Raw genomic sequence first — 15,824 nt, 5'->3', positions numbered from 1 at the left:
ATGGCATTTTGGGATGTATAAGTAGGGGCATAGCGAGCAGATCGAGGGACGTGATCGTTCCCCTCTATTCGACATTGGTGAGGCCTCATCTGGAGTACTGTGTCCAGTTTTGGGCCCCACACTTCAAGAAGGATGTGGATAAATTGGAGAGAGTCCAGCGAAGGGCAACAAAAATGATTAGGGGTCTGGAACACATGAGTTATGAGGAGAGGCTGAGGGAGCTGGGATTGTTTAGCCTGCAGAAGAGAAGAATGAGGGGGGATTTGATAGCTGCTTTCAACTACCTGAAAGGGGGTTCCAAAGAGGATGGCTCTAGACTGTTCTCAATGGTAGCAGATGACAGAACGAGGAGTAATGGTCTCAAGCTGCAGTGGGGGAGGTTTAGACTGGATATGAGGAAAAACTTTTTCACGAGGAGGGTGGTGAAACACTGGAATGCGTTACCTAGGGAGGTGGTAGAATCTCCTTCCTTAGAGGTTTTTAAGGTCAGGCTTGACAAAGCCCTGGCTGGGATGATTTAACTGGGAATTGGTCCTGCTTCGAGCAGGGGGTTGGACTAGATGACCTTCTGGGGTCCCTTCCAACCCTTATATTCTATGATTCTATGATTCTATGATCTAGTCCAACCCCCTGCTCAAAGCAGGACCAAGCCCCCACTAAATCAACCCATCTGCAACATCTGTCTCAGAACTGGCAAGAAACCACGCTTTCTCTCTCACAATACGTGCGGTGTATAGACAACAGGAGCCTGGCCTGGTGATTTTACTTCAGGATACAGAGACTGAAGTATGGAAGAACATAGAAGTGTTCTTTATTCATCCCGACAGCAGCAAATCTTGGAAAGGTTGGCAGACAAATCTACACCAATGTAGAGCGGCTCCAAAACTCTGAACTGCCAAACCACAGCAGGAGCGGGGGACGGATCCTTGCAACCTTCATGAGTTCAAAGCGGCTATTGTGGCCGGTCAAGTTTCCCGTGGGGGCCCCCCCCCCCCCGGACCCTCCCCAGCGCGCTGTGGCCCTAGCCTACCTCCAGGCCAGGGGTGGCCAAACTATGGCCCCGGGGCCGGATCCGGCACCTCAGGGCTTTGGATCCAGCCTGCAGATTTGCCAACCCCATGGTGCTGAGGGCCCCACACTGCCCTCGCGGCCCCCGGGGGGAAGGGGAGCAGAGAACTCCATGAACGGGGACCCGCGGCCAGTGGGAGCTTCGGGGGAGGTACCCATAGGCAAGAACAGCTCATGGAGTGCTCTGCTCCCCATCCCCCTGGGGCCACATGGACAGGGTGCCCACCGCTTCCCGGAGCACAGGGGGCCGGGGCCAGGGCATGCAGGGAGCCTACCCTGGCCCCAGTGCGCACCCCTGCCTCCCCGGAGCCGCTCAAGGTAAGCGGCGCAGGGCCGGAAACCGAACCCCTCCTGCAGCCCGCACCCCAACTCCCTGCCCTGAGCCCCCTGCCGCACCCCAAACCCCTGCCGCATCCCGCACTCCCTTCTGCACCCCAACTCCCTGCCCTGAGCCCCCTGCCGCACCCCAAACCCCTGCCGCATCCCGCACTCCCTTCTGCACCCCAACCCCCTGCCCTGAGCCCCCTGCTGCACCCCGCACTCCTTCCTGCACCCCAACCCCCTGCCCTGAGCCCCCTGCTGCACCCTGCACTCCTTCCTGCACCCTAACCCCCTGCCCTGAGCCCCCTGCTGCACCCCAACCCCCTGCCGCATCCCGCACTCCCTTCTGCACCCCAACTCCCTGCCCTGAGCCCCCTGCTGCACCCCAAACCCCTGCCGCATCCCGCACTCCCTCCTGCACCCCAACCCCCTGCCCTGAGCCCCCTGCTGCTCCCGGCGGGCAGGGGCAGAGTGGGGGCTGGGAGGAGGGGTGTGATGCAGCCCTCGTACGAGTCCTCATGTGGCCCTCCTGGTGATTCGAGTTTGAGACCCCTGCCTTACATGGATCAAATCTTTGGCTCCTGCAGTCAGGTTTCTGCATGCTCCCAAAAATAACGTAAGGGAAGGCGCGAACCCTGGCAGACGGAAGGGGAGATGGACCCCATCTCGGGCTAGCGCAGAGAAGCAGAGAGTGGAGCCACTGATAAAACTGAGGGTGATTTTCAGCTGAGACGTATGTCTGAAATTATTTGTAAAAGACAAAATAATAATCATGAATAATCCCGTCTGAGCCCCCGAACCCCTTCTGCACCCACATGGGGAAACTGCCCTAGATGCATGGAGCACCTGGCGTTGCTGCTTGCCCCCCCCCACCCCCCCAAGCCCCCCAGAGCTCCCTAGGAGGGCACAGAGGAATGTTTGGGGGCGGGGGGATGCACTCTGCGCATCACTGCTCACCCCTCTAACGTTCCTCCATGCGGACAAAGCAGGGAGAAATCCGGGCGCCTCCCCATGCATCACCTCTGTGAGTTTGGGGGGGGGGGCACACCCCTTATGTCCCCCCAACTCTGCCCATTCACTGCACTCCCCACTGTCACTCACTGCTCTGGGCGCCCCTCTGCCCATTGGCATCATGCCCCTCTTCTACCACCCGGGCGGGCACCCGTGTCGCCAACACCTAAAGCCGGCCCTACCTGGGCAGGAGCTAACTGGAAGCCCTGTTTGTTTATAACCTAGTCCCTCTGTCCCGAGATGGTCCCTTGGCTCACAGTCATCACAAACCGATGCCCGGTCGTTGTGTCTCTCCAGGGCACTCCATTCATATATGGACAGTTCCTTATAGCGTATCCCTGCCAACCTGGGCAGGCCTACCTTACTCCAACAGACGTTAATTCCCCGGTCCCAGAGGAGGAATTAACGCCTTCACCCCCAGTGGGTAACAAAGCAAAACGAGAGAGGAAACTGAGTCATACATATTGTTCATGACAAAAGAATATTAATTAAGAATGCCCACATTCTCCACAGGGCGATACGGGCAAAGTGAAGGGCTAGGATGATAAATCGTAAAATCCGGTCTGAAAAGGACATCAAGAGGGCATCTTGTCCGACAACCCTGAGGCAAGGTGAGGATGTAGTTCCCCGGATTCTCCTCCTTCCCTTTTCCCCCTAAAATACAACCCCCGCCCCTTCAAAAAGTTCTAAAAAACTTTGAACTACGGTTCTAATTATCTGACTGATCTCAGTCACTTGCCACGTCTCTCAGCTAGTACCCGCCACCCCACTGCCGCGACGGGGAAGCAGCGTCGCAAAAGTGACTAACTGAGGAGTTTGGCACGCGGAAAAGCGAGGAGCCGGCGATTGAAAGGCACGCGACGTGTGCATGAAAAGCCGCGAGGCCGAGGCTTCTCTGATTAGCCACAATATTTCCAGTCATCTACAATCACAATAATGGTTTGGACCGAGAGAACAGACTGGGGCCATTGAACCTGGCACCCATGCACTTGGGGATAGACATTTCAGCCCTGCCACTGATACCTTTCAGGCACTGTGCATTCGGCATTTCGCTTGCGTCCCGCAGGAGTTCCTCTTGGAAGTTTTTGCCCTCGGATACCAACATTTCTGGGTTCAGAGCAATATTTTAAAAGTCCTTGAAAACACACGCGCAGACTCTGACATGGTCTGCTCTCATCCCTCTGTTGATAAGGGCTGTGGAAAATCCCCCTTCCCCCATCCAACATGTCTATTCTGGCAAAAGCTCGAGTGTAGACACTGGTATAGTATCGAAAGCATCAATTAAAAAAAAAATCAAGGAAATTAAATGCCCATAAACTACGTTCAAGGAAAGTCAAGTTGCCCAGTGTGGTCTCATGCCTTTCACCATAGGGACAAGGCTAAACGTAGACTTCGGGAAACCAGAAAATGAAGAGCTCAAGTACATACCACCCTCACAGTGTAACCTTAACTCTGACCCCCCCCCCCCCCCGCTCCCGCCCACACACACACAACTCCTGAGAGTAAGAGCCACTGGGAATGGTTTAGTAAGGTTTTGCAAAGGTTAACTAATGACCACAAGAACTGGAGACTTCTTTTCCTGAAGGATGTCAAGATGGGAAGATAATTTAGTCATACACAAGGTAGTCAGTTCAGTATAGTCGTGACCGGGTGAAATTCGATGGCCTGTTATACAGGTCAGACTAGATGCCCGATCGTCTCTTCCAGCACTCAAATCTATCAATCTACAATAGATACGAGGAAGGACTAAGAGAACATGCCACTGTTTGTGTTGTGTTCACAGACGGGAATCCCAGCATTTATTGGCATGCCCTCCGGCTGCGTGCACGGGGTCAGCCGTAGCTGTAATCGGATGGGGGAGGGAGCAGTTGGGGCGGCTTGGCAGAGCTGGGACTGTGGTATGGAGGGAGGTGCGGGTGACCCCGGAGGGACCGGGTCTGCCCCATGGCCATGCTGAGTTTAGTAGATTGTGTCAGGATAGGTCTAGGGGCACGCATGCTCGTGCTCTGCAGTGCGAGGGGTAAGTGAAGATGACGACTCCGGAGGATTCCTGCCGGAGAGGATAAAGGGGTGGCCTCATTCTGCACGCCTGAGCCGGTTCCCGTGGAGTAGAGTCAGGGTTTGAGTGCAGGCCAGGGGCAGGCAGCTTCTGTTTGCTAGGACAGAAAGAAACCCAAATATCATCGGAGCAAAAGGAAAGGGTTAGACTTTGTGCGGTACTGCTCCTGGGCTCCGTTCCCGGAACGGTTGGTAGCAGGGGAGGGCAGAGGGCGAGTGTGTGTGTCCCTGGCAGGTCGGGGCGATGCTGAAACTGGGCAGAGTTAAGGTGGCACTGTGAGGACGACGTGAACCTTAACCCTGCATTTCCCCTGCCAAGAACCGAGGGGACGGGAACCCTTACCCAGCGAGGTCACGTTCTCACAGGTCTCCTGCATGGCGTCTCTGGAGAGGGCTCTCTGAGCGGGGTCCAGCAGAGCCCCCTCTTCCCTGGTGAAATATACAGCCACCTCCTCGAAGGTCACCGGCCCCTGAAAGAGCAAGAGTCCAAAACTCAGGACCTGCTGCCCCAGTCATAGCCCCACTATTCGTGGGGGAGAGGAGCCAATCAAACGGAAACTCTGGGTGGTTCGTTATCAACAGAGTCCCACCCCCACCCCGCTCAGAGCATCCAGGAAACACCAGGGTGAGGGGCGAAGAGACACCCCTCGTCTCTCCCAGCAGATCCATCACACACCTACTAGCCACAGACGGATACAGGAGATGGAGCCCCTAGCAGGGTCCCAGGGCGAGCTGCCTGGTAGGAAGCCCAACCTCTTCCTCATTGAGAGCAGCTGGATGTGAGGGGCCAAGGCAGCTTCCCTAAGCCTCCCTGGAGGGTGCCCCCTTCAGATCTTGCAGCAGCCAGGGGGTTTGTTTCCCGTTTCACAAATCCCACTAAAACCCCCAGGGTCTGTTCACAGAATCTAAGCCTCAAACTAAACCAGTCCCAGCCTGTCCCCCTCCCTTTCTCCACCTTGTAGGTTTCCTCCCCTTCCCACCTCCAGACACAACTGCCCAGAAGCGCCCCCCTCCCACGTATTCACTGCCCCTCTCCTTCCAGCAGGAACCGCCCCCCCCCCCCATTCTCCTGGGGATCCCTTCCTTCCCTGGCTTTGCTGCGGCCCTTTCTCGTCCCTGATCCTTGGTCGCATGGAGCGAAACATTAACCTTACTCTGCAGCACTAAACCCACAGAGACATTTCTAATCCCTCCCAGGGACAGGGTCTGAATCCAACGCTAGGAAAGAGCAGAACCAAAGGAGCCCCCCGGGGGGATTCCCCCTGACACTATCCCCAGGGCAGCACGCAGGGGGAACAGGGAGAGTCAGGGGCTGGTTTTTCCTCTCTCTGCTCCTCACCTTGTTCACAGGAACATGATTGTGCCCAGGGATGGTGCAGCAGGTGTGTCTGGGAGTCTGGCAATCCCCCTCACTCATTTCTCCTCTTCAGTCCCTTTCTCTCCCCCACTTTCCTCTCTCCTTCCACCCTCTAGATGGGAGGCGTGGTCACCATCCCATTCTCGGGGGCTTTCTCTCTCCCGCCGCTGGCCCCGCTCTGCGTGTGCTGGGAAGGGGGATCCCAGGCAGGAAGACGTGTTACCAAAAGCAAGTTATTGGACGCAGTACAGGGTGCGTGAGAGAAATGGAAGGGCCTGGGTGAAGCAGGTCAGACGAGATGACCTAATGATCCTTTCTGGCCTTAATGGTGGGAGCAGCTCTGGGGCTCACAGACATATAGGGAGTGGAGAGGTCTCTCTCAATCCCTTGGGAGTTTCTGGGTCAGGAGTTCCCATCAGCAGCACCTGGGGCTAGTCCCAGCTGGAGAACGTCCCCACCTTGGTGGGGCTTAGGGGGAGCTTTAATGAAGGTCTCTCCCCAGCAAAAGCGTGGTGGACAGCTATTCTCCACTAGCACAATGGAAATCTCTATGATTAGGGTAAAGCTCATTAATACTTAGCCCTGCCATGAGTGCAGGGGACTGGACTAGATGACCTGTCAAGGTCCCTTCCCGTCTTACGATTGTATAAGACACAAGAATAGTGACACGGGTCAGACCAAGGGTCCATCTAGCCCAGTATCCCGTCTTTTGACAGTGGCCGGCTTCAGGGGCAATGAACAGAACAGGACAATGAATGAGTGATCCATCCCCTATCATCCAGCCCCAGCTTCTGGCAATCAGATGGTTAGGGAGACCCAGAACATGGGGTTGCCTCCCTGACCATCTTGGCTAATGGCCACCGAGGGACCTATCCTGCGTGAAATGACGTCATTCGTTGTTCGACCCAGTTATACGTTTGGCCTTCAGAACGGCCCCCTAAAAGCCAGTTCCAAAGGTTGACTCTGCATTGTGTGAAGAAGTAACTCCAATTTTCCTTCTTTTCCACTTGCTGCCTCTTAATGTCATCCAACCCCTGCTTCTTGTGTGATGAGGAGGGGTAAACGACACGTCCTTATTTACTTTCTCCACACCAGTCATGACTTTATAGCCCTCTATCATATCGCCCCTTAGCCGTCTCTTTTCCAAGCTGAAAAGTCCCCGTCTTATTAATCTCTCCTCATATGGAAGCCGTTCCAGACCCCTCATCATTTCTGCGACCCTTCTCTGTTCTTTTTCCAGTTCTAACTTTTTTCCAAGGCGGGGCATGCAGCGTTCAAGGTATTCAAGCTCATTTCTAAGCAGTAAAATCCCAGAGCCAGCTGCTTTAAGCTGCAGGACACTCTGGGATATTTAACTATTCCCAGCTCTGCTGGGAACACACAGCCATGCGCAGGTCACCAAAGGGGCTCCTAAAAACGCCGAGAAGGCCACTCTGTGTCCCCGAAAGTGAACAGTAACCAGAGGGGCAAGTGCCCCGGATCATCTCACTGAGATGGATCTATGCAGGAAATAGCCCGACTTGATTATGTAAAGAGTTGTCACTTTGGATGGGCTAGCACCAGCAGGAGAGTGAATTTGTGTGGGGGGGTGGAGGGTGAGAAAACCTGGATTTGTGCTGGAAATGGCCCACCTGTTGATCACTTTAGATAAGCTATTACCAGCAGGACAGTGGGGTGGGAGGAGGTATTGTTTCATATTCTCTGTGTGTATATAAAGTCTGCTGCAGTTTCCACGGTAAACATCTGATGAAGTGAGCTGTAGCTCACGAAAGCTCATGCTCAAATAAATTGGTTAGTCTCTAAGGTGCCACAAGTCCCCCTTTTCTTTTTGCGAATACAGACTAACACGGCTGTTCCTCTGAAACCTGTCACTGAGAGTGAAGATGAAAGGCCTAGCGAGGAGGGGATCAGAGTATAAAAGGGGACAGCTCAGCTTAGTCTGGGCTGACCGGTGACGGGAGCAGATACGTGTTGCAGGTTCCCAATGGGAGGTGGCTGAAGCTCCAGGACATGGAAGCCAGCTGGGTTGAGACTCCAGCTGACCGCCCGTGGAGGCAAGACAGTGAAAGACGTCAGACTACCAGTGCTGGAAGGCAGGGTATGAAGCGGGCCAGGGAACGGGACTGGAGTATCGGGTGCCCGAGACTGATGAGAGAACCATTGGTTTCCAGGGACCCGGGGGCTGCGCAGTGGGGATGGGAGAAACGCCTGGTGGTGAAACACTGGAATGGGTTCCCTAGGGAGGTGGTGGAATCTCCTTCCTTAGATATTTTTAAGGTCAGGCTTGACAAAGCCCTGGCTGGGATGATTTAGTTGGGGATCAGTCCTGCTTTGAGCAGGGGGTTGGACTAGATACCTCCTGAGGTCCCTTCCACCCCTGATCTTCTACGATTTTATGATTAGCAGAATATGGTTTGTCACCACCTGAATAGCCAGGAGATAAAGCCACAATAAAACAGTCACTTATCTGCCAGAGAAATGCTCCAGGCAAGCTCCACACCGGTTGATAAATTGTAACTTCATGTAAAGGTCCTATAAACCTCATTCTTGGCCATTACCTATCAGTTTATGTAATTTATTTATTTTTGCGTGCTTTTAAAAAAATGGCTAAAACAGTATTTCACTGGCCCTGGCTTACCACTGCATAAGAGACCAATTACTTGGATCAGCTGGCAGAAATGTTCTTACGTTGAGGTTAGTCACTGGGTCAACATAACACTGTCCCTCAACGACAACTGTGCTCCCAGTTCAGAAGGAAGAGCAGGTGTGAAGCATTAAGTGTCAGCCTGAAGGAGTGAGCCTTTCCCATTTACCGACGGCAAAGGAACCGGCTCTAGGTAAGACGAATAAAGTTAAGACAAATTCTGATGCTAAACGAGTGTATTTCGGTGGAGCGCCCCTTGGGAAAACGACGGGGTCTGATTGTTCCCGCGTGAAACCCTCATTAGGGTGAACGTCAGCTGTGCGTACACTTTTGTTGAAATTTACCCAGGAACATAAATGGCCACAGAAAGTCCCCCAGGGCCGCAGAACCATCACGGTTACATGACGTGAATGGGTACAGTGTGCCAGAATCACAGGGTCTGGGACAGCAACTGCAAAGAGGGTACGTATCTGCTCTGGCCACGGGTTGGGGTGTTTATTCTGTACACACACCCCCGCACCATGCCTCAGTTTCCCCATTTCCCAGATGGAAATAATGACCTTGACCTTCCTCTGTAAAACACTTTGAGATTTATAAATAAGCACTAAATATGGCTGGCTTTTTGAGTTGTGTGTTAAAAGGAAATTAGCCAAACTAGGACGAACGGAAACGTTTTTGTGACCGGTGTGGTCTGACTTCCAATGGCAACAATTCCCTGCTGTGCATTTGAACCTCCCCACACGGTGTTTGCAAAAGCTTTTTGAGGGCAGAGGGACCTATCTAGGGGCCTATCTATGGAGCGGTTATGCGAGTGGCCTTCTGGAAAGAAGCCCGGGGGGGGGGGACGTCAAGCCAAATGAAGGTTTGCCTGAGCCCATGTATTTGTAAAGTCTGCCCAGCGTGGGCAGTGAACCACACAATGACGGGGTCCAAATTAACTGTTACCGCTCAAGAAAGAGATCGCGGGGCCGTTGTGGCGAGTTCTCTGCAAACATCCATTCGACGTGCCGTGGCCGTCAAAAAGCGAACAGAAAGTTGGAAATCATTAAGAAAGGGATAGAAAATAGGACAGAAAATATCCTATTGCCTCTATATAAATCCATGGTACCCCTACATCTTGAATACTGCGTGCCGATCTGGTCGCCCCACCTCAAAAGAGATATATTGGAATTGGGAAAGGTTCAGGGAAAGGGCGACAAAAATGATGAGGGGTCTGGAACAGCTTCCGTATGTGGAAAGATTAATAAGACTGGGACTTTTCAGCTTGGAAAAGAGACGGCTAAGGGGAGATACGATAGAGGTCTATAAAATCATGACTGGTGTGGAGACAGTAGATAAGGCAGTGTTGTTTGCTACTTTTCATAACACAAGAACAAGGGGTCACCCAATGAAATTATTAGGCAGCAGGTTTAAAACAAAGAAAAGGAAGCATTTCTTCACACAACGCACAGTCAACCTGGGGAACTCCTTGCCAGAGGATGTTGTGAAGGCCAAGACCATAACAGGGTTCAAAAAAGAACTAGATAAATTCATGGAGGTTAGGTCCATCAATGGCTATTAGCCGGGATGGGCAGGGATGGTGTCCCTAGCCTCTGTTTGCCAGAAGCTGGGAATGGGAGAGAGAGGACGGATCACTTGATGATTCCCTGTTCTGTCCATTCCCTCTGGGGCAACTGGCCCTGGCCACTGTCAGAAGACACTGGGCTAGCTGGGCCTTTGGTCTGACCCAGTAGGGCCGTTCTTCTGTTCTTAATGGATCATTGTATGTGTGCGTGAGACTCTGAAGGGGAACTGGACAGACCTACCTTAATTATCCAAGCCGATCCAGTGAAAAAATATAAACAACATGAAGGTTGAATAATCTATAGGATTTTCAAAGTGCTTTGTACTGTTAATACAAGAGGACGGGAAGATGAGTGTTTTTTCAAACTACCGTGAGCCTTAGTGTCCTGATTTAAAAAGAAACACTGACTTTGATTTCGAAATTGCGGTGTTATATTTTACAGTCAGATGAGACCGTCACAGATGCAGCCCTGTCTGAACATTAAATCACTCAAGCATTTGGCATAAGAGGAAAAGATTCTTCCTATCCAAAATTCCCCTGCTCTTTCCAAAGAGGTGGCTGCATTTCCGCAGTGCATTTATACGTAGCGTGTGCGAAAGCAAAGTGCACTGATCCTGGCGGAAGGAGGGAGCGGGAATGAACCGCTAAGTCCTGCGGAGGTCACCTGAAGACAGACCTTCTCTGGGAGCCGTAGGAGGCTGGGAGCTCTTGGCGGGGTCCCGCTGGTTGGGGTCCGGCCAGTGAGATGGAGCCGCGGAGAGGTGTTCTGGAAGCGATGGTTCCCCCACTGCCCGGCCACCCACATGGGCAGGGGAAGCGAAGGGCAGGCAGTGAAGCCCAAAGTTCGTGTGGGCCCAGCAGCAGGGGTGGGGAGCTGCCTTGGGCAGCTGGGGGGAAGCCTAGACTGGGTGACCGGGGGCTGGTCAGTCTACGTAGGGGGAGCACGGCCCTCTTTTCCCCCTCCTGTGCCCCTGCCCTGTTGCTGGCAGAGAACGGGCACGCCTTCCCCACCCCAGAAGCAGCCGCACCCCACAACTGCCTTGCTATTTAGCGAAGGAGTGGGCGCACCGATTGGCCACCTAAACCGGGGTGTGTGTGTGTGTGTGTGTGTGTGTGTGTGTGCGGGGGGGAGGGAGGGGAACACACTTGCAGATCTTTTGTCGATTTAAAAGGGCCAGTGCAGAGAAACCGGAGGCAAATCTGGGGCAGGCTGGCGAGGGAAAGGCGGGGAATAGACACGGAGTTTATAGCTTTCATGGGGAAGAAAAAGGCCAAAACTTGGGGGGGGGGGGTGTTCAGAGAAGACAGGCAAGATCTGCTGGAACTTGACCCCCCCTTTACAGGCAAATCCCCTGCAATTCACAGTCTCCCCCCCCCCTCTCCACCGGAGTGTTTATCTCTCCCCTTCCAGACACAGACACGGGGTGGGGGTGGGGGGACCCCCCCCCTCCATACCTCACTTTCCCACGGTCACTTTCCCACGGTCTCTGTCTCACTTTCCCTCTGGCTCCGGGCTGGTCCCAGCGGGAGAAAGTCCCCGGCCGGGCAGGGAGGGGTTAATGAGGGGATTCCCCCCCCCCCCAGCACGGACCCCGGGGGGAGCCGCAGCTGCTCGCCCAGCGTCTGATGATCTTGTTCTTTGTTCTCCCTGATTCCTGCCTCCTTCCTCCCGGCACCCACCGCTCCCGGCTGCTCCAGCCCCTTCCTGTGCCCGGCAAACCCCCGCCCCGTCCCGGGCTGGGGGGTGTCTGCGGGGGCTGGGGTCTGCCCTCGGGGACCGGGACAGGGGGAAAGAGGAGAGAGCGCGAGACCCTGGGCAAGGGCCTGCAGCTGCAGGGGGCATCAGTGGGGAGAGAGATTCCCGCCTCCCCACATCTGCCCCTCCCCTCCATTTGCTGCCCCATCCCTGGGCTGAGGACAAGTACCCCCCCCCTCGCCCCCCAGCGCCGAGGGCCTCAGAGATCCCCCCTCTCCCTCCAGGACGTGCCCTGTCAGCCCAGACCCTTGCCTCGCTGAATAATAATTGCATGAATTCATAGCCTCATAGATTAGGGTTCATAGAAGATCAGGGTTGGAAGGGACCCCAGGAGGTATCTAGTCCAACCCCCTGCTCGAAGCAGGACCGATCCCCAATTAAATCATCCCAGCCAGGGCTTTGTCAAGCCAGGTCTTAAAAACCTCTAAGGAAGGAGATTCCACCACCTCCCTAGGGAACCCATCCCAGTGTTTCACCCCCCTCCTTGTGAGATAAATGCTCTTGCAAGCTGTTAAATAATAACCTCTGCTGCCACTCTTGTTATTATATTACCTTACTGAGGCCAGTGTGGCCCCACGGCTGAGCGAGAGATGTCCTGGGCCTTGCACCTTTGGAGGAGAAATAGCGAGCAGACTCTAGGCTAATTCTAAGTATGATTTGTTGTTGTTCAAATACACCTGCCTTGGAGCGGAGAAACAGCCCAGGGGAAGCCTGCTCCTCCAGAAATCTCAGCCCATCCCGACGCCTGGTTCCCAGGTTGTTGCTTTGGGTGACAAATTGCCTCTGAATTCAGAGAACAAAGCCGGAGCCAACTCGGCTGTCTGCCACGACTTCTCTCCAAGGACAACTGATGCCCTAAATACACCGGGACACATTGTCTCCCAAAGGCTAAACATTTGCTCGCGTGCTCAGGAAAAGAACCTGGGGTCAGCCTGGATAGCAAGCAGAGCCACCTGTTACCTCCCACCATAACAGTTCCTGGTGGAAAGGAGCCACAAGGTCTATCCAATTCATAGAATATCAGGGTTGGAAGGTGAGGCGATCACCTAGTCCAACCCCCTTGCTCAAAGCAGGACCAATCCCCAGTTTTTGACCCAGATCCCTAAATGGCCCCCTTGAGGATTGAACTCACAACCCTGGGTTTAGCAGGCCAATGCTCAAACCAGTCTAGTCGGGTAGGAGGGGAATTCAGCCTTGTGATGTCTCAGAGCTCTGAGACCAGATGGGGTGGGGCCTTCCTCAGTGTTGTCAACTCTCATGACGATTATTGTTTTCCGTAAAGCCCCAGCTCCTGGAGTCAAGTGGACATTTTTTCGCTCTTAAAGAAAAAAGTAAGTTTCTAGCCCTCGTGGCTACAGAGAAAGCTTCAAAATGTGACCCCCGTGCGCCCTGAAGACTCAGAAAGCAGAAGGCAAATAAAAAGAAGCCCAAATGTCTTTTGACACAGTCACATGATTGTAAAGACATGTTCATGATTTTGGGTGAGCCTGCCTCAGGGTTTCTGAGCCTTTGGGGTTGGCAATTCAGCAGAACACCGGAGTGACGAACACGCTGGGAACGGAGGACGTTCGTACCTCTGAACGAAACGTTCTGGTTGTTCTTTCCAAAGTTTACACCTGAACATGGCTGGGGGGCTCTGAAACTTTACTATGCAGAAGAAAATGGCTGCTATCCCTTTATTTTCTGTCAAATACATTTCACGCAATACTGTACTGTGTCTGAATTTGGATTTTTTGGTCTTTGCGGCTGCTGGATCACGTATGTCCGGTTCCAGAGGAGGTGTGTGGTTGACTGGTCAGTTTGTAACTCTGGTGTTTGGATCTCTGAGGTTCTCCAAAGCCTCTCAATACTTGAGGATTTAGATGTGGCATCTGTAAGCGTCCTGCCCCTTCCCACCACTCCCCGGCAGGGAAGCATGACAGGGTTTCTGAAGTCAAGTGACTTAGGGAGAAGGTTTTTCCTTCTATTGAGGCCCTGAGTTGACGTGAAACCACTCAGTGAGAACGGGGGATGGAGAAGCTAACACCCTTGCTGTCTAGGGTGACCGTATTTCCCAAAGGCTGGGGCTTGCATCTCTGCTCGCCCATGCCCTGCCTCCCCCCTGCTTTGGACTGGCATCACCACTCAGCGACAAATGCCCACTTTGGCCAAAAAAGTCGGGATGGCCGGGACAGGGCTGAAGAAAGGGATTGCCCTGCTGTCTCTCTGATGCCTGGCCAGGGATCCTGGCGTTGCCACAGTGGTCCGTATACAGAACTTTTCCCCCAGTGGCATGCACCAGGTTGAGTGGGGCTGGGACTGGGGGAGGGAGAGGGAAGATCCCACAAATCCGCCAGAATCCAGACGTCACGTTCAATGCTAGGCGTGTCTGGAGAACGTCCTGGAGTTTGCACCCTGCGGAGCTCAGAGACCAAGCCTCTGTTCCTCAGCATCCCTGCCCGCAACCCTCCCACCCAGAGAGACCACGGCTGGTGACACTGGCATGAGCAGGAACGGCTGGGCCCATCGCAGGGTCACTGAGGCACGAATGAGCTTTGGTAGAGCTAACATTCCTCATCCCGCTCTCTGGGTGCAGATGCTGATCCGCTGGGCTTAAACCATGTCACGCCTAGGGTGATGGTCGGGTAACGGCCCCACTCAGATCGCGCTCTGCTGTCTGAAGTGAGGGACCCATCTCCCCTTTCCTGAGCCAGTAACTGTCTCTGGATATTTCTTTCCCCAGCTCTCTGGCCGTGCCCAGATTTGTCAGAAATCTCCCAACCCGGGTCAGTGAGAGAGGAGAAGGGGGTCACCCTGAACGGCAGGGGGGGTTTACCCTGAAGAGCTGAGTGTGGCCTGGCTCCGGAGGGACTGGGAGCTGGGGTAGCTGTCACCCTACAGCACTCTCCGGAGTATACGAATCCTGTTCTGTTTCAGGGTGGGTGTGTTTGGCATGGAAGCGCCTCGGGGCAGGGTCCCCTTTTGCTGCACCTGCCGAGCAGTCAGAGGTGTGAAGTTCTGGCATGGCCTTCCAAGGGGAGCAGTGGGGGGCAAAAAAACGAACTGGCTTCAAGACTGAGCTGGATACATTTACGGAGGGGATGGGATGAGGAGACTGCCTACAATGGCCTGTGGCCCATCGGCGACTGCCCATAGCAAAACTCCGCAACGGCCGGAGACGGGGCATTAGATGGGGAGGGCTCTGAGTTACTACAGAGATTTCTTTCCCCGGTATCTGCCTGGCAGGTCTTGCCCACATGCTCAGAGTCTACTTGATCGCCTTATTTGGGGTTGGAAAGGAATTTTCCACCAGGACAGATTGGCAGAGACCCCGGGGTTTTTTCCACCTACCTCTGCAGTGTGGGGCATAGGTCACTTGCGGGTTTAAACTAGCATAAACGGTGGGTTCTCTGTAACTCGGAAGTCTTTAAACCAGTGGTTCTGAGCCTTTCCAGACTATTGTACCCCTTCCAGGAGTCTGATCTGTCTTGTGTATCCCCCGCAAGCTTCACCTCACTTAAAAACGACTTGCTTACAAAATTAGACAGCAACGTACAGAAGTGTCACGGTGCGCACTTACTGAAAAATTGCTTCCTTTCCATTTTTACCAGCTCATTATAAATCAATTGGAATATCAATATTGCACTTACATTTCAGTGTGTCATCTATCGAGAGGCATAAACAAGTCATTGTCTGTATGAAATTGTCGTTTTGTCCTGACTTTGGCAGTGCTTTTTGTGTTACCCGTAATAAAACTAGACAAATATCGAGATGAGTTGATGGACCCCTCGTGGAAGACCTCTGTGTACCCCAGGGGTACGTGTACCCTTGGTCGAGAACCACTGCTTTAAACCTTGATTTGAGGACTTCCCTAACTCAGCCAGTGGTTAGGGGGTCTATTACAGGAGTGGGTGAGTGAGGTTCTGTGGCCTGTGACGTGCAGGAAATCGGACTAGATGGTCATGATGGTCTTTTCTGACTTTAAGGCCTAGGAGTAGTCAAGTTGAAGGAATAGGAAGGGGACGCTTTCTTGAACCCCCCCCCCCCGCACACACACACACGCTGG

General features: G+C 53.6%; 1 protein-coding gene across 2 annotated transcripts in view; it reads right to left on the bottom strand.

Annotated features, from left to right (window-relative positions):
- The window catches only part of LOC142070325 (uncharacterized), a 48,774-nt gene that overhangs the window by 7,971 nt on the left and 24,979 nt on the right, over window positions 1-15,824 (bottom strand). The window contains exons 1-2 of one of the 2 annotated variants that reach the window (XM_075123987.1): window positions 5,798-5,890; window positions 4,802-4,928 (exon numbers count right to left, since the gene is read on the bottom strand). The exons of the other annotated variant lie outside the window; for it this stretch is intronic. Coding sequence (XP_074980088.1) covers window positions 4,802-4,928; window positions 5,798-5,875 — 205 coding nt within the window. The 5' untranslated portion in view covers window positions 5,876-5,890. Of the gene's footprint in view, window positions 1-4,801; window positions 4,929-5,797; window positions 5,891-15,824 lie in introns of those variants that run through there. 2 annotated transcript variants of the gene reach the window in all.

This window comes from Caretta caretta, chromosome 28 (assembly GCF_965140235.1).
Source record: "Caretta caretta isolate rCarCar2 chromosome 28, rCarCar1.hap1, whole genome shotgun sequence".
In the NCBI taxonomy this organism is placed as follows: Eukaryota; Metazoa; Chordata; order Testudines; family Cheloniidae; genus Caretta; species Caretta caretta.
The sequence above is the reverse complement of the archived record's forward strand: the minus strand, read 5'-3'. Positions and strand labels throughout refer to the sequence as shown.